At 34.4% G+C, this 25,526-nt stretch overlaps 2 protein-coding genes across 2 annotated transcripts; both read left to right on the top strand.

Annotated features, from left to right (window-relative positions):
- Positions 1-432: 432 nt before the first annotated feature.
- On the top strand, positions 433-14,331 carry LOC129876615 (calcium-dependent lipid-binding protein-like). Its single transcript, XM_055952097.1, has 12 exons — positions 433-608; positions 708-819; positions 7,272-7,373; positions 8,543-8,593; positions 9,057-9,177; positions 10,324-10,445; positions 10,583-10,681; positions 12,311-12,391; positions 12,479-12,561; positions 13,217-13,442; positions 13,530-13,694; positions 13,795-14,331. Exons 2-12 carry the CDS (start codon positions 715-717, stop codon positions 14,170-14,172), a joined length of 1,533 nt encoding a protein of 510 aa, XP_055808072.1. The 5' UTR covers positions 433-608; positions 708-714; the 3' UTR covers positions 14,173-14,331.
- Positions 14,332-23,368: 9,037 nt separating this feature from the next.
- Positions 23,369-24,205, top strand: LOC129872705 (uncharacterized). The gene has a single exon (XM_055947631.1). It carries the CDS (start codon positions 23,369-23,371, stop codon positions 24,203-24,205), a length of 837 nt encoding a protein of 278 aa, XP_055803606.1.
- Positions 24,206-25,526: the final 1,321 nt, after the last annotated feature.

The following is a 25,526-nucleotide window of genomic DNA, read 5'->3' on the forward strand; positions in this document are numbered from 1 at the left end:
TACTTCATAAGAGTACTTATTTTCTCTAAAAGCTCGATTAAATCCTTCGTCTTTTTTTTCAAAAAAAAAAGAATTTTAATCTCTTGAAAGCTTGACCAAACACACTATTAAATTGAGACCGAAGAAGTTAGGAAAAAAGCTAGATAGAACTAAAGGGATTCATCTAAACCCCTTACACTATTTATATATAATAAAAATTACTTTTTTTAATGTATATATAATCAATATTAAACATATTTTAAACTCCTCATAGGGAGGGAGTATAAGCCTTGAGTTCGATAACTCCTAAATTGAGGAGATGTATCTACAAGACAAGTGTATAGAAACGGTCAGACAAAACTCAAAAAAGGTGAACTTCAAAAAAAGAAAATTCTATTGCATACATAGAAACCGACAGACAGTATCTGAGATTTCAATGCTGAGAGAAATAAAAACAAAATTCCTCTGTAACATCTTCTCTAATAAGAACTCAAAACTTTTCTTCTGAGAATCACCTTTTTGGCTGAGACCCTCTTCAGGCAAAAAACAGAGAAAGGTGAAAAAGTTTACCACTTTAAGGGGTTGAACAAAAAAGTTGGAGTATTTTTTTATTGATTCTTGAATTTACTGTAAGTCTCCATGTTGTTGTTTTTTTCTTTCTTGCGTTTGAAGTTTTTTTGGCTTGGTTAATTCTGATAACATTAGTTTTTGTGTAACTTTGGTTGTAGTGATAAAATGGGATTGATTTCTGGGATTCTGATGGGGATGATCTTTGGGGTTTGTTTAATGGCTGCTTGGAAATACACGACAAGTTATCGAAGTACTAAAAGAATTTCCAAGGTATGATTTTGATGAATTATCATATGTTTGAATGATCATTATCATTTCTCTTTGGTAATTTGGTGTGAATACTATTGTTATGTTCTCGGGATGAACATCATTACGGGTGAAGTAGATATAATCATGCATTATTGACTCGGGAATCTTAGTATCTCAGTTAGTTGGCTACCTGGTGAGGATTCGATTTCCGATTTCCCACATTGTAATTAGTGGCAAATTTTCTTGTCAGTTGTGTTAAGGTGTACAAAATTAAATATACACTCATAATAGCTAACATTTAACTGTTGGGGAAGAAAGCACTACAACTAAAATTTGATATGATAATAATGAAAATAAATTGGAAACTAAAATTTTACGTGAAAATCCCTCAAACAGATAGAGGGAAAAAACCACGGGATAGAAGAATTTTACTATGATAATTATGGGAGTACACTATTCTCATATACAAGGAGAAAACAACAATAAACACTTCTCTCTGTAAAAGGAAGAACTCACTAAAGAGAACACTCAAAACTACAATATTTATCTTGGTGTATAACTCTCTTTGTGTTCTTACTCTTTTTTATTGTATTATTATTATTTTTTTGTGTGGAAGATCTAAATGAGGGCAAAATGACCTCTATTTATAGGAAACAAAAACGCGTAAAGAAAATTTTACGCGTTAAGAAAATTTTACGCATTAATTTTCTGTCAAAAGAGACAACAACTTTTTCAAAAGTTGCTGCCATCTTTTCTTGGACAGGGCCTCCTTTTTGTCTTTCATTGACTTTCTTGCATTCTCCCACTTGAAGATTTAATTGAGAATCAATTAAGTATTCATACCATCCTTTCTACCCAATTACTGCAATGTTACGTTTCTGCTAGGCCAATAGAAGATCGACACCACATAAACTTGTTACTGTTGATCATCTTCGTAAACATATCTGGTAGGTTGCCATTAGTGTGAATTTTCTGAATATCCACACTGCTTTCTTCCAACTTCTCACAAACAAAGTGATACTGAACTCGTATGTGCTTTGTCCTTGAATGAAATGCCGGATTCTTTGCAAGATGCAAAGCGATCTGACTGTCACAAAATAGAGCAACCTTCTCTTGTTTGTGCCCGAGCTCCTCCAGTAACATCTGCATTCATACTGCCTCTTTTCTAGCTTTTGCAGCTGCTACATATTCTGCTTTTGTCGTAGATATAACCACGATAGATTGCAGTTTTGAAACTCAGCTTACAGCTCCTCCAGCAAGAGTAAACACATAACCTGTGGTGGACTTGCTTTTATCAAGATCACATGCGTAATATGAATCAACATAACATTTAACCGTAAAGTCTGATCCTCCATAACACATTGCAATATCTGAGGTACCCTTGATATATCTTAGGATCCTCTTAACAGTATTCCAACGCTCTCTACCAGGATTAGCCATGTATCGACTAACCACTCCCACTGCTTGTGCAATGTCAGGTCTTGTACATACCATGGCGAACATTAAACTTCTCACTGTTGATGCATACGGTACTCGAGACATCTCCATCCTCTCTGCTTCATTGCTAGGACTCATACTTGATGATAACTTGAAATTAATAAGAAGTGGGGTAGAAATTGACTTACAGTCTTGCATCTTGAAGCATCGCAAGATTTTCTTCAAGTAGTTCTTTTGAGAAAGCCAAATCTTCCTATTATTTCTGTCTCGGTGAATTTGCATCCCTAGAATCTTGTTTGTTCGTCTCAAGTCCTTTATTTCAAACTCCCTAGCCAACTGTGCCTTTAAATTTGTGAGACGATCTTTGTTGGGGCCTGCTATCAACATGTCATCAACATACAACAGCAAAATAACAAAATTGTCATCACCAAATCTCTTATAATAAACACAAGGATTTGAACTATGTCTGTTGTATCCAAGGCTTATAATGAAGGAATCAAATCTCTTATACTAACACCTCGGTGACTATTTGGGACCATATAGATATTTGTTCAACCTGCAAACCAAGTTCTCTTTCCCTTGTTCTTCAAAACCTTCTGGTTGGAGCATGTAAATTTCTTCTTCAAGCTCTTCATGAAGAAATGCAGTTTTGACATCCAATTGCTCCAAGTACAAGTCAGGACCACTCAAATTGTTGTGAGTCGAACCACCGGAGAAAATATCTCATTGAAGTCTATATCTTCTTTGTGAGCGAATCCTTTCACCACCAATCTTGCACGATACTTCTCCACTTGATCATTACCATTGCGTTTGATCTTGTAGACCCATTTGTTTCCAATGGTCTTCCTTCCTTATGGTAATTGAACAAGATCCCATGTTTTATTTTTATAAAAAGCTTCAATTTCTTCTTGCATTGCTGCCATCCACAGAGATGACTCTTGGCCTTTCATAGCCTCATGAAAAGTTGAAGGCTCTCCATCCTCTATTAATAGACAGTAAGCAACATTGCCCTCCATAGAATAATGTGAATGCCAAGCTGGTTCTCTTCTCTCCTTAGTTGATCGTCGAACTTGTGGAGTTTCGATCTCAGCTTGCTCTTGTTCTTCGTGCTCTGGTGCTGCTTCAGAAAAAACTGGAACCTCTTCTATTTCTTCAACTTTAATTGTAGTAGTCTCTGATTTTTCTTTCGAAGAGCTACCTTCTTTTGCTTGTATCTTGATTTCAACAAATATAACATCCCTGCTGATTACCACCTTGCGGGCAGTGGGATCCCACAAGCGATACCCCTTGACTCTATCAGCATACCCTAAGAAAATGCATTCCTTGGATTTCGGATCCAAATTCTATTTTTCTTGGGTATTGTACATAACATAAGTAGAACTTTCGAATATATGTAAGCGAGAATAATCAGTTGGTTTTCCTGTCCACATCTCCATTGGCGTTTTCAGATCAATTGTGGTTGATGGTGATCGATTGATCACATAACAGGCGGTTTTGACTGCTTCTGCCTAGAATGGTTTTTCCAACCCTGCAGTTGCCAACATAACTCTTGTCTGTTCCAACAAGGTTCTGTTCATCCACTTTGCTACTCCATTTTGTTGTGGAGTATATGCCACCGTGAACTTCCTTTTAATACCTTCTTGTTTACAGAAGTTATCAATTCATCACCAATGTATTCTCCTCCATTATTTGTCCTCAAACACTTGATCTTTTTCTCAAATTCAAGTTCCACCTGAGCTTTGAACTCTTTGAAAACTGGAAAAACATCTTCTTTTCTCTTGATTGGATACACCCAACTTCTCCTAGAGTAATTGTCCATAAATGACACAAAATATTTCGCTCCTCCTAGGGACTGCACCGGTGCTTGCCAGACATCAGAGTGGACCAGATCTAATATTTCCTTGCTTTTAGCAGAGGAACTACTAAACTTCAGTCTATGTTGTTTACTAGTAATACAATGCTCACAAAATGGTAGTGAAACCTTTTTGAGTTCTGGAAGAAGCTTTTGCTCAGCAAGAATCTTCAAACCTCATTACGACATATGGCCAAGTTTACAATGCCACATCATCATTGATTCTTCAAATGAACTTGCTGACACGGTTAATGCTTCTCCTTCTTGGTGTGTTTCACCTTTAAAAACATATAGATTTGCAGCAAGTTTTTCTTTTTTCATCACTACAAGCGCTTCTTTTGATATTTTCATGACTCCACTATGAGTCTTATATGAACATCCATTATCATCTAATTGTTCCAAAGACAATAGATTCTTTCTCAAGTCTTTTACATGTCATACCTCCCGGATGGTGCGTACCGTTCCATCATACATCTTTATTTTAATGGACCCAATACCAATAACATCCAAAGCATGATCGTCTCCTATGAACACAGACCCTCTTGAGATAGGATTATATTGATGGAACCATTCTCTCCAGGAAGTCATGTGCCATGTTGCTCCTGTGTCCATGATCCAAACATTAGTGAAACGTTTTCTGCCTTCATTATTTGATAATGCTTCACTACATAAAATATTTCCATCATCCAAGGTACTTGCAACATTCCCTTGAGCATTTGATGACTTAGGGTGTTCACTCTTCTTCTTAAACCGACAATCTTTCTTGAAGTGCCCTTTTTTTCCACAGTTGTAAAACTCGATATTCTTCTTACTTCTTGATTGAGATCTACCATGATTATGACTCCCACTGGGGCCACCTTCCGTTGGTTTTCCTCTTACAATCATCAAAGCTTCAGCTTGCTGCGAACTTGCTTGTTTGTCTTTCTTATTTTTGCATCGATTTTCTTCTTCTAAGACAGCGACTGCAATTTCATCGAAAATTAGACTATCTGTATTGTTTGTCAGGTTGATAATGAGTTGATCATATGAGTCCGGCAGACTTTGAAGTAGAAGCTCCGCACGTTCAGTCCCCCTCTATTTTGCAACTCATTGTTGTAAGTTACAAAAATAGAGTATTCAAAGTATTGATGTGTTCATTAACCGACATGGACTCTTCCATTCGAAGAGTATACAGTCTTCTTTTTTAAGAAGAATTTATTATGCAAAGACTTGTCCTCATACAATCCCGTAAGAGTATCCCATATTTCCTTCGCCATTCGTTTTTCAGCCACACTAGACAACACTTGATCAGCTAGTGCCAAGTGTAGATCAGCAACTGCGTTGTTGTCTATGTCGTTCCACTTGCTGTCATCAGTAAAGTTTGTGGGCCTGTCTTAAATTGAAGCTAAGCAATTGTCTTTTCTCAATATTGCTCTTATTTTCATTTTCCACAATGAGAAATTAGTCCCATTGAATTTTTCAATGTCAAACTTTGTTTTACTCGATATTGTTATTTGTTTTACACCCTTCTAGATCATTTTTGAATATTTTTGCGAACAATCGTGACAAAATATATCGTCATCAAAATTTACTATTCTCGTGAATAGTACTGTTCACCGAATTTTACTATTTACGAAAATTTAATATTCACAAATAGTACCTTCGCATAAAACAAATAGAATAACTGAGGACTCTGATACCACTGTTGGGGGGAGAAACCACTACAACTAAAGTTGATATGATAATAACTAATAAAAATAAATTGGACGCGAGAATTTTACGCCTCAAGATAGAGGGAAAAAATCATGGGATAGAAGAATTTTACTATGATAATTATGGGAGTACATTGTTCTCATATACAAGGAGAAAACAACCATAAACACTTCTCTCTGTAAAAGGAACAACTCACTAAAGAAGACACTCAAAACTACAATATTTATATTGGTGTATAACTCTCTTTGTGTTCTTACTCTTTTTGATTGTATTATTATTATTTTTTTGTGTGTGGAAGATCTAAATGAGGGCAAAAGGACCTCTATTTATAGGAAACAAAAATGCGTAAAGAAAATTTTACGGGTTAATTTACTGTCAAAAGAGGCAACAACTTTTTCAAAAGTTGCTGCCATCTTTTCTTGGACGGTGCCTCCTTTTTTGGCTTTCTTTGACTTTCTTGCATTAACCTATGTATATCACATAATTTTTCGACAAAGAGTGTGCACCGGACCACGCTTCACCTAAGGTGGCTCCGCCCGTGCGTGTAATCCCCTTCCCCTATCTCTATTTTTTTTAAAAGAAGGCATTGTTGACTCTTGTTTATAATTTGAATAATATCAAAATTGCAATGGCTAATTTAGGTTGCATTGAGCGGAATTGTTGTGAAAGGTCTCATATAGACTCCGACTCCAACTCCAACTTTGTTGTTGGGGGAGAAATGCTTTATAAAATTGCTCAACGTGAAATGGATAGTTGTCTTAGTTTTGGACACGAAGCTCCATTTTGTTTATCCCCTTTATTTTAATTTGTTTGTCTTACTTTCCTATTTAGTCCATTTAAAAAAATGTCTCTTTTCTTTATTGTCATTCATTAATTTTAACTTTCCACATGACATGTTTAAGACTAAAAAATTAAAATGCATTTTGGTACAGTTTTACATATCTTCATTGTATAACCAATAGCAAAGCCAGAATTTTTAATAAGGGGGTCCTAAATCTGAAAAAGTAGACACATGAACTAGCCGAAGGAGGTTCGACATCTAATATATGTACATAAAATTATTTTCACCATGTATAAATAGTATAATTTTTCGCTGAAGGGGGTTCGGATAAAGCCCCTGACTGTAAGGTGGCTCTGCCCCTGTGTATAACCACAAGATTCAAAAGTCTTCTTTACTTTCTTAAACTCTGTGCCAAGTCAAAACTACTATCTCTGAAGATGAAGCATCTAAGAAGGATTGCGTATATAAAGTTGTTATACTTCTGCTGCCTTTGCAATAGTTTTGCTGCTTTGTTCTCTACCTTATGGAAGTTTCTCCTCAATTTTTTACGAGAGTAGGAACTAGTCACTGGTTGTTTTGATACTAGTATATGGTGCTCTTTATCATGCTTGTTGTTTTGATGCATTATTTATATTTCAGAAGTGGTGCAGCTGCTTTTCCTTTCTGAAAGACTGACATCTCATCTTTTCATTGTATGAGCTCCTTTGGCAGGCAGTAGAGGTTAATCTAATGGGCTCCCTCAGTAGGGACGATCTAAAGAAAATGTGTGGCGATAATTTTCCTCAATGGATATCATTCCCAGTTTATGAACAGGTTGGTGGATTCACATGTTTATTTTTACCCTCATTTAGTCTTTAAAACTCGCATTGTGACATTTTTGTTCTGTCTTTCAATAGAATACTTGATCCACCGAACTGACTTTGACTGAAACCCTTCTATAGCTAATGTGCTTTTGAACAGAATATTTACGGTGAGAAGTTTATGTTAGCGTGAATAAATGGTTTCAATATCATGGGAGGAACTCGCAGAATTAGTCGGCCAACTTAACATATATTTGCCATGTGACCAGGAGGTCACGGGTTCAAGCCTTGGAAACAGCCTCTGGCAGAAATGCAAGGCAAGGCTGCGTACAATAGACCCTTGTGGTCAGGCCCTTCCCCGGACCCCGCGCATAGCGGGAGCTTTTAGTGCACCGGGCTGCCCTTTTTTTTATTCATGATTTTATCAATATCTTTAACAGATTTAAATGAATGTCTTCTCATTCAACTCAAGCCAGTAGATTATGCTTGATTTTTAAAAAAGATTTGGTCAATTCTCGTTGCTTAATGAAGCTTCTTTTATATGCTTGTCACCAATGATGTCTTGCTGCTTTAAAGATGAGATCATTCAAGTGGGTTCTACTTCTGTTACTTGATGAATTAGAACAAAAAATACATTTAGGGAGAAGTTTTACTAGTTAGGGAGCTATGTGCCGCTTTCCGTTTGTTTTCTTTTTAGAGGAGTTGGTGCTGGTTGGTACACTTGAACGGTTATTCACAAATTGCGAAGAAAGCAAGACAACTGTGGTACCTGAATTTAGTGAAAGGACAGAAAAATATCCGATGTATATGCCGCTGTCATGAGTCTTTGACACTACGAATCATCTGGTATTTTTACATGTTTCCTTGTGAAATCCAGGTTAATAAACTAGCATAATGCACTTTGTTAATGTTACATGTGTGCCGCTAACACTACTCTGAAGAGAAAGGAACATGAGAGCTTTTGATGGAGGAGGAGCATGAATTTGTACCGCCTAGGCTTGTCGTTTATTCTTACTAGACTCTGTAGGCATAGATGATTAGGTGTCTTGTGTGGAGAACCATATCTTTGTGTAGGCTCTCTAATTTTTGGTATACGTTTGTCAACTGGGTATTTTCCTTATTGCATCAATAGAACATTACTTTCTGAAAAGAATATTTGTCTCATGCTGTCTCGCACTGCAGGTCAAATGGTTGAACAAACAATTGAGCAAACTTTGGCCATTTGTTGCTGAGGTAAGCTTTTGGATCTTGCCTTGTGCAATCATGTCATTTTTGGTAACTTTATTATCATCTGAATTTTGTACTATGAACTTCTCAGTAAGCCGTGTTAAATTCCTTTATAAGGCTTCAATGCTGGCGAGTGTCTCATACTTAATACTAATCCTGGAAGATTGGTCTAGTGTACAGTGGATGCAGATGATTCTTTTTTTGGTTACGGATGTAGTTCAATGTAATGCTCAACGCAATGAAGTTGCGTATTTTTTTCTTTCCTATATTGCATCAGATATGGCGGTTGCTCAGCATGAATATTTTAGACAATGAAGTTCACATTCTTCATGTGCACATACTTGTAGTCAATTTTTCAGTTAGATCAGTAACATTTGTAGTTATATTAGTGTGGTTGAACGAGGTTTCTCCTTTCCAAATGCCATGTTATGAAGTCATTAATCTTATCTCTTACATGTTGGCTATGCAGGCAGCCGAGGCTATAATAAAAGAATCTGTTGAACCTCTTTTAGAAGACTATCGACCTCCTGGAATTACTTCATTGAAGTTCAGTAAATTGTCCTTGGGAACTGTATCACCTAAAATTGAAGGTAGCAACATTAATACCGATCACCCAAAAAAATAAATGAACTGTTTCATTATTCTGTTATTTTATATTATACTTTGTACTGGATTACCTATTAGCACATCCTTGGTTCTTTTAAATTTTTATGTCATCATTGTTAATTAATTTGTACTTTGGCGCTACATTATGAATTGCCTCATTATAGTATAACAATTTGGTGACTTGATCGGTGACAGATATGCTAAGTTCAGAATTGTTGCAGCCTAGTTTCTGCAATCAATTCGCAATACAATTAGTACACATTAAATTAGTTTCTGCAGAACTCTTTGTGCTCTAATGCTCAGTAGACCTGGTTGCATGATTCCCAATATAGTTTCTCTAGTTACATTTGGAAAAGAAAAGTCAGTTCGCCTTTAGGAGTTCGCTGCTGCTACATTCATCCTGGTTGTGTCCTGTTTTCTAGCTTTGTGATTCATCTGAATCTTCATATGAAGTTTTGAATCTTCTTTAGTTTATTGTGCTGATGATTTTGATTCCAAAAGAAGTATAGCTAGACATCCTCTTATGCCGGAAGCTATTAAGATATATAAGATAATTGTTTTCGGATGACTTTACTTTTGTAGATAATATTGAGTCCCACATCAGTGGGATGAGGATAATTAAGTCTCTTTATATGGTCTTGTCACTTGAGAAATTCTCACTTCTTGAGCTAACTTTTGGGACTGAGTGAGGCCAGCGATGAATCCATAGGTTAAAAATGGGGCACGTGAACCCATGGTCTCGAAAGCTAGGTACTTATGTATACATTTTCTAAAATGGTGTAATAGTATCTGTTGACACCCATGCTACAAGAAGGATATTCAGTGCACTTGGTTGGATGTTGATTCTGCTAATAATAATAGTTGGAAGCAAAGAAAGAGTGGGCCCCTTTCTATATCTATGATGCCCAACTTTGTAGCATACATTTGAACAAGAGCTAAAAAAATGATAGGACATGCTTCATGCCAGTGGAAACAAAGTAATCCACGTAGAGCTTATCTCTCATCATTGTACTGTTGCATCCCCGATAAGATGTTTGATGATTTGGTTTCAGTTGCATGAGTTAGATTCCTCAATTACTTTGTATTATCTCACTCAGTGTTTGAGCCTTCTTTTGGGGGGATAAATGCAGGTATTCGTGTTCAAAAATTTAAAAAAGATCAAATTACTATGGATATTGATCTTCGATGGGGTGGTGATCCCAATATTGTTTTAGGTGTGCAAGCTGCAATGGTTGCTTCTATACCCATTCAGGTAGGTGCCTAATCTCTGTCACCTGTCGTCTGATCCAAAGAAAAGGGAAAAACAAATCCTTCACCTCTCCATGATCCTCTGACTACTGAGTTATATGGAGAAAGAGAGTTATACTAACCATCACAAATTGGTTGCAGTTAAAAGATCTTCAGCTTTACACAATTGTTCGTGTTATCTTCCAACTAGATGAAGAAATTCCTTGCATCTCAGCCGTTGTTGTTGCTTTACTTTCTGAGGTATAGCTTAATTCTATTGCTGAATGTGCTTCTTCTAGTCTTAGGTCCCTTTGAATTGTGGTCCTTTTAATACTTAACACCCCTACTCTCTCCCTCCGGTTGTGATTCGTCTTGATATGATTGTATCAGCTTTTGGTGTTTCGTTAGACTGTGTGTTGATAAAACAACATATTGGTTGAGAGAAGTACCTCCTTGGGTTAAGCATGTGTAAATGTTTGAAGTGGTTAGAATACTGTATTATGTGGCAAAATGTTTCTCCCTTTTTCTTATGCAATTCTATGGGAATTCATTTTTGTGTAGTGGTAGAACTGATCGTTTAAAATAAACAGAAAAGGGTTTTTAAAAAAGCCTTTAAATTAGGTGAAATTCACTATATTTGTCCTCCGTTAATAGTTTGGTCCAATTGTACCCTTGTTGTTACTTTATTGGGTAAAAAGTGCTCTTATTTCACACAAAACTTAACTGAGGACATATTATGTCCAATTTAGCTCCTAAGTGAAATTATGCAACTACTTGTAAAGTTGCATTTACAAAGCAACTTGATTAGATTGTGATGATTTTTTTCACCAATTAAAGGCATCACATAAAGCACATTCTAACCCATTTTTAAGCAACTTACCATTTTGTACAAAGTAAATTAGAAATTCTAGGTAAAAATACACCACCATAATGTCATAAAACAAGAAAATTCATTACATTGATTCAAATTGCAAAATATCTTTACATTCTGTTAAACCACTGAATTTCATAGATTCTATCAACCCGCAAAATTAGGAGAGATTAACGGAAGGACAGGTGGCTGATCAATGTTATGATTGTCTCTACTTTTTTTCCGAAAAACAAGATTAAAGCGCGAGAACTTAAATTCAAATGACATTCTTCCCCACTAACGAGGGTTTATTAAAAGTCTGCAAGACAAATTCTTTCAGTCTGTAATCATCCTTAATTAAAAAGGAAAAATTACATGTTTAAGATTGATGGAATCTAAAGACGATTTCTGGTTTGAAGCAATTGGTGGGTTTAATTATGTTATATTGATGCAATATAACTGTATTTGTGATTTGATGAAATTTTATAGTATTTGGTGATTTGACAGAATGTAAAGATACTTTGTGGTTTGAAGCAATGTAGTGAATTTTCTTATTCTATGACGTCATAGTAGTTGTATCTTTACTTAGATATTCTTAGTTAAATTATACAAATGATATGTTAAGTTGCTTAAAAATTTGTCAGAGTATGGTCTATGTGATGCCTGAATATGGTGAGAAAATTAATTGCAATTCAATCAAGTTGCTTCATAAATGCATCTTTACAAGTTATTTCATAATTGTAGTTAGGAACTAAATTGGACCATATACACCCTTATACTAAGCGTGTAGGTCCAAATATGCCCTGGTTATGTTTTATGTGAAATAAGGGCATTTTTGGCCCTATAAAGTAACTCCATGGGCATAATTGCATACTTTTAAGGCCATTTTTTATTACCCTTTTCCATAAAATAAATGATGAAAGAATTGTTGAGTTCTCTTGCTTTCATGACATAAAATGTGCTACCAATTAAATTCTCTTATTCTCGTGATTACTTTCTGATGTATATTTATGTAACTAACTCCTTGCTTGTTCTATCAGCCAAAGCCAAGAATTGATTATACTTTGAAGGCTATTGGTGGTAGTTTAACAGCTCTTCCTGGAATTTCGGATATGATTGATGCAAGTGTTAAACTTGTTCTCTTGCTGGACATTTCTTACTCAAATATTTTCTCCCTATACTGACACTGGTCCTTTTCTCATTGAAAGGACACTGTAAACTCGATTGTTACAGATATGCTAGAATGGCCCCATAGAATTGTCGTTCCAATTGATGTAGCCGTGGATACTAGGTATATTCAATTTTGAAGTAATGTAGTTGTTGATTATAATCTTTTTTTCCTCACAGGGATGTGTGTGTTTGTATGCGTGTGTGGTTGTGTTTTTATTCTGCAATGTTTGAATTGCTTATAAGCTGTATCAGGCTATCGGCATCCTACTTTGTGCAAGTTGTGGTTAATCAAGTAGAGGAGCAAACCTGTATTTTGATTTGTGAAGTAGCGCATATACCGTCAATTACATTGTTCAAGTCCACTTTCCCTAGTTTGTGCTTACCTTAAAAATTTGTTTCAGACTTGAGTTTCAGTATTTTTCAGTTTTGACCAATCAGATGACATCTGCATTCGTACCCTCTTTCGGTACAATCTATTATTACCTTTGAAGGTATAATGTTATCCTAGAATTGTCAGCATTAAACACTCGGTTTTAACCAAGTTTAAACACTTAAATAGGTTACAAAACAATGTAACCCCTGAACTGTTGACTACCTAGCGACGATAGTCCCCTTACAATTCTTTTTGGATGCATTTTGACCCTTTGGTGTCACTTTAATTTGAAACCAATATTATTATTGTCTCTATTCCATCAGCGTAATCTTTTCAATGGGAATGTTAACTCTGTCTTGTAACATGTTATTGTATTTCATTTTTAAGTGACCGTTTGATGCAGTGATTTGGAGCTTAAGCCACAGGGAAAGCTTATAGTGACCATAGTCAGGGGTAGTAGCTTAAAGAATCATGAAATGATTGGAAAATCTGATCCATATGCAGTTGTATATATTCGCCCACTATTTAAGCTGAAGACGAAAACCATCAACAACAACCTAAATCCGGTTTGGGACCAGACGTTTGAGTTGATTGCAGAAGACAAGGAGACTCAATCTCTTATCCTAGAGGTCTTATTTCTGTACATTCCTCTCATTTCTACGAGTCAATTAATGAGGTACTTCAGCCTCGTTCACATCCATGATCATTTTGGACAGGTATTTGATAAAGACGTTGGACAAGATCAGCGAATGGGTGTTACAAAGTTGCCTCTGAATGAGCTGGTAGCGGAGAATCCGAAAGAAATTGAATTACGGTTACTGCCAAAACTCGACATGCTCAGAGTGAAAGATAAGAAAGATAGAGGAACTATCACAGTGAAGGTACATAACAGTCCAAGTGTTATGTTACTAATGATTTTCTATTAGTTCCTTCTATATGTGAGAATTTATGTCTTATTGATTGCGGTCCGTTAATTTGCAGGTATTGTATCATGAGTTCAACAAAGAAGAGCAGTTAGCTTCTCTGGACGCAGAGAAAAAGATCCTAGAAGAAAGAAAGAGGTTGAAGGCAGAAGGGGTCATCGGCAGCACTATGGATGCGCTTGATGGAGCAGCATCAATCGTTGGTTCAGGCGTTGGCATGGTGGGCACAGGCCTTGGTGCAGGAGTAGGTATTGTCGGAACTGGGCTAGGTGCGGGTGCAGGGATGGTAGGAAGTGGTCTTGGAGCTGTTGGAAGTGGCCTAAGCAAAGCCGGAAAGTTTATGGGGAAGACCTTCACTAGCCATTCAAGGAAGAAGAGTGGTTCTTACACTCCAGTAAACTCTGTTCAAGAAAATGGAGGTGCTAAGCCACTCTAGGCTAGTTTTGTGAAGTGGAAACTTAGTAGTGTTTGTAAACTTGTAGGGTTTAGATCAGATTTAAGCATGTGTTGATCGATGCAAAGAGTGTACTGTTTGGGAAATGGAATTATTGTGTTCATAAGTGGGGTGAAAGCTATGCAAATGTGCACATTTTACGGGCCTAATGTTTTTTGCGCTCCGTTTACACCTCCTCTGCTCTGCGAAAATATTTTTCACGGAAAATGATTTCCTAGAAAAAAAATTGAAAACTAAGTGAATCTCTTATTTATTTTCTAGTGTTTGGTAAGCAAGCAATAAAATATGATTCCAAGAGCATTTGCATGTTATCTAGCAAAATATTATGGATGCGGGCAGTGGCGGAGCCAGGATTTTGGCTTAGGAGGTTCAAAATCTGAAGAAGTAAACACACGAACTAGTCGAAGGAGTCCGACATCTACCTAATGTTTTTTGCGCTCCATTTACACCTCTTCTGCTCTGCGAAAATATTTTTCACGGAAAATGATTTCCTAGAAAAAAAATTGAAAACTAAGCGAATCTCTTATTTATTTTCTAGTGTTTGGTAAGCAAGCAATAAAATATGATTCCAAGAGCATTTGCATGTTATCTAGCAAAATATTATGGATGCGGGCAGTGGCGGAGCCAGGATTTTGGCTTAGGAGGTTCAAAATCTGAAGAAGTAAACACACGAACCAGTCGAAGGAGTCCGACATCTACTATAAATACATAAAAATTATTTTAACATGCATAAATAGTATAATTTTCTACCGAAAGAGGTTCGGATAAATCCTCTAACAACAAGGTGGCTCTGCCACTGGAAGCAGGTAGGGATGGGGAGTGGGGGTTCAGGGGTGGTGGGGATGGGATGGTCAAGAGATGAGGGTAGAATGAGTTGGGTGGGTGGGGAGGAGATAATTAACTTAGAACATACTTTCATTAAGGAAGTCATTTTCTTTCGAGGAGCTTATTTTGCTAGAGAAAATGTTTTGGGAAACTTACTATGTTATATTAAGAAAATATTTATAATTTATAACAATAACATTTTTTTCATTGAACAATACAGTTTTATACATATTACCAAGAATAATTTATACACACATATAATACAAGTTTTATTATGGATAATACATTTACCAGATACTTTAATATACTTATAATATATTATGTCAATTTCTTACCAAACAAGCATAATACATTTTAAAACACTTATAATACATTTATATTGCATAAATAATTCACTTTTAATAAATAGCAAATTTATCATAATATTGCTATAGATAGTAATAAATAAAAAGTATCGCTAAAATTAGTAATTATTTATTAAAATGTGTTCACCCAAATAGTTTTTCCAAATGTTTTCCAAATATTTGGATCAATCAAACATAGAAAAATTGGAAAATATTTCCTCCATACCAAACACACACTTAATGTATTTTGAAGTTCTAAATGAAGTCCTTAGGGGTCGTTTTGTGGCTAGTTAGAGTTATGCAATTATTAGTTGTAATGACCCTGAAGGTCATTTTTGAAAATTTTCATAAAAAGACTATGTTACCCCTCCCGGTAGTTTTTCCGAGTCATATTTGATTGATATCTAATGTCGGTTCCGTAGTTTTCTTAAAAAGTTGAGATTTTTTGTAAACTTTGAGTTTTATAAGTTTAGAATGACTCAAAAGTGGTATTTGAGGTCATTCGGAGTTTCGAATATCAAAACGGAATTTTGTTGATTCCATCAGTTTTGGAACGTTGAAATTGTTCTAGGAGAGTTGACGGGATCATATTTGGGGTCATATTGTGGATTTGAGGGGTTAAGTTGGAAATAGTTGAGTTTTTGGCTATAGATATGACTGTTGTCAACATTTGGGAATCGGATGCTCGAAAATGAATTTCGACTACTTCATTGGATTCGGAGGATAATTTTAGGCCTAGGGAGGGTTCTTGTGTATTTTATAGAAGCTCAGAGGGAGTTTTGGTCTTTTGAGGCATAAAGTTGATTTAGTTGCGACTTTTTCGTTTCTAGGTTGAGGAGGCCTCGAAATTGAATTCTGATGGTTCCTTAAGTCCGAAACATCAATTTTAGTGGGGTTGCATATATGGTTTTTCTACACGAAATTCCGAACGAATCTCAAGGGTCGATTCCAAGATTTTGGAGACTTGAAAAGTGTTGTCAACTGGTGCCATCAGGGTGTTCTTCGCGTTCGCAGAGAGGAAGGTCGCGATCATGGAAGGCAGCGAGCTTAGCCTTTGCGTTCGCGGAAGCCTGGCTCTTTGTGCTTCGCGTTTACGGGAGCCTGACCGCGTTCACGATGGCCACCAGATTTGACCTCCGCGATCGCGGAGAAGGAATTCGACCTGAACAGTTACAAAGTCGAGGTTAGCCTATTTTCACCATTTTTGGTGATTTTCGAGCTTGGGGAGGCGATTTTCAGAGGAGATTTTGTGGGAAAACTTTGTGTAAGTGATTCTAACCTCCAATATTGATTACCCATTGATTATTTAAGATTTTTAACATGAAATTGAGGCTTTGAATTGGAGAAATTATTTTCAAGAACTTGAATTAGTTTCAAAATTTTGATGATTGTGAGCTCATTTTAAGTCCAAATCCACATCCGTTTTCACTAGTAAATCCCAAATACCATGAGTATGTTGTTCATGTAAAAATTTCTGAAATTTTCTGGTCTTTTTTGGAATCGGATTTTTCGGGCATTTTGAGTCAATTTCGGCCTGGTTTTCAAAAACATGATATGGATATCGTTGGTTCCATATTGTGATTGGAAACTTAAATTTATATAGATTATGGTGAATTGGAGTTCATTCGAAAGGGAAAATCTCACGTGGAGTGACCGATCGCATGTTGGCTAAGGCAAGTGGACTTTTAAAACTCCATGAATCTCTTAGAATTTTTGAATATCCCATTGTATATGTGTTGGGGCATAATGGAGATGAGCTTACGGGTTTAATTATGATATGAACTATTCTAAAATGAATCGATGGGGTTAATAAAAGACGATGTACGATATTATTGAGTATTGAATATTATATGCAGTAATCTAGATATCTATGTGTATTTGATGAAATACTTGATAGTCTAATTGTGATTGTGGTTTGTCTGAATTAATTATTCCTCATTACTTGTGTGAGCATATTGTTTGCATTGGTTCTGAAATACTATGATGAGAGGTATATGATTGTGATACCGAGGTCATTTTCGGTCAGAGATGTGATATAGCCAAGGTCATTTCCGGTGAGAGGTTGATAGGCCGAGGTCATTTTCGGTGGGATTATATTGTCGAGGTCATTTTCGACGAAATTACATTGTCGAGGTCATTTTCGGTGAGAGCATATGGCCAAGGTCATTTCGGTGAGGTTGTGGGACCGAGGTCATTTTCGGTCAGAGATTATAAGACCGAGGTTATTTTCGGTCAGAGTTTATTATGCCGAGGTCTTTATCGGCAATTGCACACATTCATGATCATTGAGTGTGCATATACATATTCTACATATTTGTGTTGACAGTTTGATGTCTATTTGTTACTTGTGAGTATTTGTACGATACATCTTATGATATTGAGCTGTAATCTGAATCTTATTGAACTATATAGTATGAACTATTAGGTTGGGCTGATTTTTGTACAGGTTGTAGTTTGGAGGTTCGGTTGGGTTGGAAAAGGAGTTCGTATATTCTATTAGATTTACTTAGTTTTTTCTAGTTAGCTTGATGGGTACCGTATTGTTTGGTACTCACTCTTGCTTCTACACTTGTGTAGGTTCTGAGTCCGAACTTTGACCACAGTCTCTTTTTGATCATTCGAGGCTTATGGGAGTTGTGAGAGGTAGTCATTGATATCCAGCGGACTCTCGTACTTTCTATATTTTTATGCGTTACTCTGTTTGAGAGTTGAAGACAAATTGAGACTTATATTTTTATTTCAGTTTTGTTATTTAGCGGCTTGTACATGTGATAATCAATCTTTGGCGGTATTTATGTTGAAAGATTTCCGCTTTTATTTATTAATTACTTATTTAGACTATTTCCATTTTATTTTCCGTAAATGTTGGTTTTTAGGCTGACTTGTCCGGTGGGAAAGGACAGGTGCCATCACACCCGGAATTGAGTCATGACATTAGTAATGTAAGAATTAGTTTTAAAAGGGTTTAGTTACTCCTGTATTGGTTATTCTATCTTCTATCCTGCATAAATAATACATAAATTCCCTCATAACTTATATGTGTATTAGTTATGTGGGATTGTAAGCTTGTAACCAACCATCGTACTTGGTTATGCTGATTTTAATACATTTACGGGTCGTTTGCTAGCTAGTTAGAGTTATGCAGATATTAGTAATATAGGGATTAGTTATGAGCGAATCTATGTATTATTTATATATGTATTAGTTACGCAGAGATTAGTGATTCATGAATCAGTTATTTCACCTTCTATCTTGCATAAAATAATATATAGATTCTCTCATAACTTATACATGTATTAGTTATGCAGGTTTCTAAATTGTAAACCAAACACCGTGTTATTTTTATACATGAATAATTTATCTTCTTATCAGCTACCAAACATAATATTACTTATACATAATTTAATACATGCATAACTCCAGGGGCGGAGCCACATGGTGGCTAGGGGGGTCATCCAAACCCCTTCAGCGAAAAATCATATTATTTATACATGGTTAAAATAATATTTTATGTATAAATAGTGGATGTCGAACTCCCTTCGGCTAGTTCGTGTGTCTACCTCTTCAAATTTTGAACCTCCTTATTGAAAATTCTGGCTACGCCACTGCATAACTCACATCTAAATCACCTCTTATAGTTCACTTTCTAACTAGCAATCAAATGACTTTTGGTGAAAAGGGGCAAAAATAAACATTTTGCAAACCTTAGGAGCAATTTTGGATCTCCTTTCATGTTCTTTTTAGTGGTTCCGTTAGTGAAAAGGGGTGAAAGTAAATTATTTCGTTAATTTACAGGGCAAATGTATCCTAAAAGTTTAGAGGCAGGGGCACTAGTGAGTCAAACTTCAAATGGAGGGTAAATATAAACCTTTTTCACAAAGTACAAATAAATATGACTTTTTTCCTTTCTGAAAATTTTGAAGTAACAAAATATACAGAAGCTATGAATTATGTGTTTCGCTATAATTGTAAGAAATATGCATGTATTACTTACCGTCATTTCTTATACCATGAAGTTATCTCTGAATTTTACAAATAGTAATTTGATCATGAAAATTATTTATTTATTATTTTTTTTAAAAATCAATATTTCGCCATGAATAACTGCAAATACAAACTGAAATTTGGTAAGCACCACAAATCCTATTTTCACTTTTTCCATTTCATTTTTGAAGTTAATCATTTCAAACTTTGCGCCATTTTTTTGCTTTTCTAAAAACAACCCAATTTATTTCTTGTTTAGCTAGAATGCCAAATGTTAATAAGTCCAAACTCATTTGTTTTAGTTGACATGATTGCATACAAGTTGTATATGAGTAGCATGTAAATTGTAGCTTTTTGACCGGATTCCATACAAAAAAAAATTGTACACAAATTATTTGTGTCTATTAATTAGATGTAAACAAACTCAAGTGCAAATAAGCAATTTTCAATTATTATGAACAAGTCAGGTTGTAAAAAAAAAAGATTTACAAATAGTCAACTTGATGTAGGGTTTGACAAGAGATTTTTTCCAATTTAAACACACTTTAAGAAGTCAATTGAAATTAAATAATATAATGTTCAATCATTAATCAATGTTCCTTTGGTAAATGCTAAAGAAAAAGAAAAGCATAATCATATGATTAAAAATCTTGACTATTTCTTTCATTCTTTCTTTTCAACTAGAAATTTGATTTCAAATTCACTTGCCATAAAATTTGTTTTTTATATATTGTTCTAAAATCAACTATATTTAATTAATTCATATATATTAAAGTTAATTATTTGATTACTTTGGGTCCAAAAAACATAAATAAAGTTTTTTTTTGTTTCTAAGTCGATATTTGATTTGCGGTTCGACTAATATAAATTTGTGCCAAGAAATCTCACTTTCGGAGCAATAAAGCAGGTATCTATCAAAAATAACTTTATTCTCAAAACTCAAACCTCCCTATATGATTAAGGAACGGAAGGATTTACCACCACAATCTTTAGTGATAATAAAACCCTTTTTTTCTCTTTGGTTTTACATCAAGTTTCTAGTATCCGTTTGGAGCTCGATTCAGAGGTGGATCAGGATTTTAAATTTATGGATTTCCAGTAATATGTAATAATAATCTGATAAAAAATAAAATAGTATTTATTGGCTAATTTCCTTTTTAGTTTTTGTTACTTATGTTTTAAAAAGACAGAGGAAACAAGAACGTCTGCATTGCGCAATTTTAGAATTTTAGAATTAAAAGCAAGTTTGACTTTAAAATAATGCGCCCAGAAGGAATTAATAATTCGTGTTCGAAATGCTTCAGGGATCCTTTCTTATCGTGGAACCATCCATCCATAATTACAAATTACAATCAGAAGATACTTATAATAGGTCTTAATATAATAACAGGATATACCATAATATGTGTGGATTTCCGGGAACCTCTTGCTACTCTAAATCTGCCTCTGACTCGATTTATTCAGATTGATATTCAAAAGTCTCATCTTAGAATAATAAAATATTTTCTATCAAAGATAATTTATTTCTAAGGTTCTAACGAGAAACTATTTTTTAGTGATTTTAAAAGCTTGTTCTATTTTTTTTTAATATAATAATAAGCAATAAGCAAAGCTTGATTCAAAAGTCGTTTGTGTTTTGACTCAGTATACAAGTCGGTTGAATTTTAAGAGAGATAAGTAAATGACTAAAAAAAAAACTCCATCTACAAATCTTTACTTTTGTTTTTCCTGCATATATATTTTATTTTAAATATATCGAAGACTCTTCGTAGCAAACCAAAGCAACATCCTTTGTAATTTCCATTAACAGAACTATATTATTTTATGAATAGTAAAGTGATTAATTTGATAATTTTGGTGGCAATAGATAGAAACATAATCAACCACGCATCAAGTACATGTACTATGACGTAGATCAAGATTTATTAATCTCCCAATCCAAGCAGTGTTTGTTAACTCATTGAAATATCGTAATGAAACTAGAATTTTTATTATGGAGATTTAAAATATAATTAAAAAAAAGATACATACAAAAATGTCAAACAATTCAACATATGTTGTAGTTTTACTTATAAAATTACACTGAGTATGTTATCGATTCAATATAATATATATATATATATATATATATATATAAGATAAAGAAAAGATACATATAAAACATGTCAAACAATTCAATAGAAGTATTCTTCAAATAAATAAGGTAAAACCTAAGCAATAATTTATAACTTATTAACCAACCTTCTGAAGAAACCAAAAGTGATTATTTTTTTAAGTTGTGGTGTTTGATAAAAGCTATTACGAAAAATATAAGTGCTTTTTGAGTTGCAGAGAAAGTTACTTTTCAAAATCTTGACCGAACACAATGGTTGTTATAATATTAACAAAATAATTTTCAAATAAATTAATCATACATAAATTATTATTCTCCAAAAAAAAAATCAATTAGCATTTTTAACAAAAAGACCTTTCAAAATAAACAAATTTTGAAGGAAAAAAATAAACTTAGCCAAAGTAATCCAATTAGGATGTGTTCGATTTGATTTTATGTATTATTAGTTTTTGATCCTTAACTATTCGATTTTCGATTTAAATGATTAAAAAATGCTTATATAATCATGTGTACATGATATTCATAAAACAAAAACTATAGCAAGAATAGAAGTGTAACTAGGGCTGTACAGGGCAAACCGATAAACCGCACCAAATCGAACCAAACCGGAAAAAAAACCCGACTAGTGGTTTGGTTTGACTTGGTTTGGTGTTTGGAAAAAAAAACCGACCATTATAGGGTTGGTTTGGTTTTAACTAAAAAAAGTCAAACCGAACCCAAACCGATCCGATTATAGATATACTACTTTTAAATTATGTTATACATAAAAATATTTATTAAAATATAATTTATAAATATTTTTTTAAAATTTTTCATAATTTTTGTTTTCTTTCTTACATTTAGATTTGGACTTGAGAAGCTCATCTAAATAATATACAAAAAAAGCTCATCTTATAAAGTTATATTATAAAGTTAAAACTTCAAATAGTGTTCTGTCTCGTTGATATTTTGTACTAGAACTCTTTTTAAGAAGCAATGCTCTGTGCTTTTTATTAAATATTATAAAAAAATACGAGAAACTCGAAAAAAACCCGAAAAACCCGAGAAAACCCGAAAAACCCGAGAAAAATTGATATCGAAAAACCTGACTTTTATTGGTTTGGTTTGGTTTATAGATTTTATAACACGACACAAATGGTTTGGTTTGGTTTGTAAAAAATCCGAACCAACCCGGTCCATGTACACCCCTAAGTGTAACACAAATTTGTATATTGATCACTTTTATTTAAAACAGAATTACTCGAATTTCTTTTAAAACTTGTGCAATAAATTGCAAAAACAATATTAATTATTTGTCTTTGTCACATTGATCAAATTTAAAATTGAGAAGAGAGATAGTAATACTAGTTTGTGTCGAGAAGACAGAAGGTGCCACAATAGAGAGGCAAAGAGGCTAGTTTGTGTTGTCTACGACAGAAAGTAATACTAAAGTTTAGAAAATAGAATTGGCAAAATATTAAAGTCAATGTTATATAATTAGAAGTAAAATAGTACTTTTAATATAATCTTATTGGGTTATCAGTTTAACCATTAACAAAAATAACTCATAACCCAATAAAAGCAAATTATAAAACCGTTTAAAAATCATTAATTCAATACCGATAAATCAATAATATTTTTTTATCGATTACCGATTTCTGCATACCCCTAACTCCACCACACCCCCTCAGTTTCCATTTGCTACTCGTAATGCGGCAATACACGTTACGTACGCTGAATAATGTCAGACAATCTGAAAGTTTCAGTGAAATTGCATAATTAACTTAGCCAATACGTGACTTTATATAATGATTAGAATTAGTCAATAAACATACCCTGTCCTATCTATAAAATATTTCATAAACCAACTTGAAGAAATTAAACTTTGCAAAAATTTCACAATCATAGCCAAATTAAACTTAGCAATTTCAAAATGGCATATTCATTGGTTTCTCCCAATACCTTTGCTGTGAAACTGAAAATACACTGCAAAATTTGTGAAAAGAAACTGAAAAACATGATGTTGAAATTACAAGGTGTCCACTCAGTCAAAATTGATGAAAAACTTGGAAATTTAGTCATTTCAGGCACAGTTGATCCTACAACAATTCTAACCATGTTAGAAAAACTTGGTAGAAAAGCAGAAGTTATATGGGAACAAGGACAACCGATAAACGTTCAGACTATCACACAATCAAAAGTGATTAATTCGTCGAATGATTCAGACATTATGACTCGTCAACTAGAGCAATTGTCTCGAATTCAAGGATTGCAAACTATGGAGGTAACAACAACTATCAGGTTGACTATCCAAGGAGAATCAAGAAATGACGCTAGTGATAATATCTTGGAAATTAGCACTACTAACAATTTGAACAAGCCTGGTCACCAATTTGAGCATTCACATGGTGGTGGTGAATTTTACGCGGCTTCTTCATCGTGTTGTGGTGGTCATCATGATGATGCTATAAGTCATAGTCATAATTTTCATGGATGTTGCCGGGGGGGTAATACAAGTAAAAATTGTTGTTACAGTCATCGCTCACTCCCAATGGAATATTGGGGTAGGGCGATGGCACAGCCCTCTGACTCTCAACCTTCACCTGCACTACCAGCACCATCGTGGTCAAGTGGTAGTTCTATTGCATCTGCCCCTCCTTTGCCATCAGATTATCATTATCAGGTGCCACCATCATCATCATCGTCAATGCATCACACCTACTACAATGCCTTAAGTGATGAGAATGCAAATGGCTGCGTAATCCAATGATTTGTTGCCATACATGTGTGTGTATGTGTGTGCGCGTACTCCTAGTAGTTCATATAAAATCAGTAATGTGATAGATCTAGTGGTCAACTGCTCTTCTAACTACTTTTTAAAGTTTGCTCATCGTTATGTAAATATTGTTGTTTTGTAAAATCTTTAAGGGTATCTATTATGATCCTGATGAAAGATGGTCTACTTAAAATTTTCAAAATCTGAATGATCATAATATAGTCAAATTCTTAATAAACAACTTTTTGCAACTTTTTGTTGTTCATTTTTCCTTTTGAGTGACTTACTGGAAGATTTGACATATATTGAGGTATTCTTAGGAACACAACAATAACTGAATAAGTTTGGGATCGGCATAATGCAATGCACCTATGACTCTCAAAACTTTCTGAATGTAGGAACAAGTTCTCTTTAGTGACAATGTGTTCAGAATCTGGCAGCATGGTCTGGGACAATCCGTTCGAATATTTTAAAGTCGATCAAACCTTCTGACTCGAGAAATAGTCTACTTCAAGGCTGCAGGGAGGACTACGCTCTGCATTATGTAAAATGTATAGTTGTGTGTTTATTAAAAAGATCAAATTTATTTTTTGGTGCCTTTTTCAATTTTCAGGTACTACAACAAATCAACACTATTTTAGTATCATTATATCTACTTATCAATTTTCGCACAACACTATTTCGATATCATTATATAGATTTTTCAACATTTTGAGTCAAATTTTATTATTCTTACTTAATATTGTATTTTTTCATTGAAAATTTACAGTGTAGGTCCGTGTACATCATATCCTCTCTAGACGTCATTTGTAGGATTGCACTAAGTATATTATAGGTATTCAATTTATATACATCAACTAAAAAAATTAAAACCTCTCCATGAAATTTAGCTTTAGACCTCCAAACTTGTTGAGACGGCTCCGTACACGCCTACAAACACTTGTCATGTTCTAAACTGTTATGAAAATTCTATAATGCCTCTGTACAAAAGACAAAGCTCCTATCTATTCACCGTAGTATCTAGAGGCTAAAACTTTTAGTAGCACTTGCATAGAATATTGACTATAAATATTCATATTTGTCCTTGCCGCTAAATATAATATAGTGGCAATAATATTATTGCCACAAAATCCTTGATTTATAGTAGTGAATTTGATCTTTTCTTCTAAAAAAAATTTGGCAAATCTATTCAATAAGCTGATAACTGATTACAGTTAAATTTCAAATTAGTTGCAACGCATGGAAATTGTGAAATATGAAGAGATTCTCAGAGGTCCAAAGCTTCAAATAGTCGGGACTTTAGGTTTAGTTTTAA

The sequence above is a fragment of the Solanum dulcamara genome, chromosome 2, assembly GCF_947179165.1.
Source record: "Solanum dulcamara chromosome 2, daSolDulc1.2, whole genome shotgun sequence".
Taxonomy (NCBI): domain Eukaryota; kingdom Viridiplantae; phylum Streptophyta; class Magnoliopsida; order Solanales; family Solanaceae; genus Solanum; species Solanum dulcamara.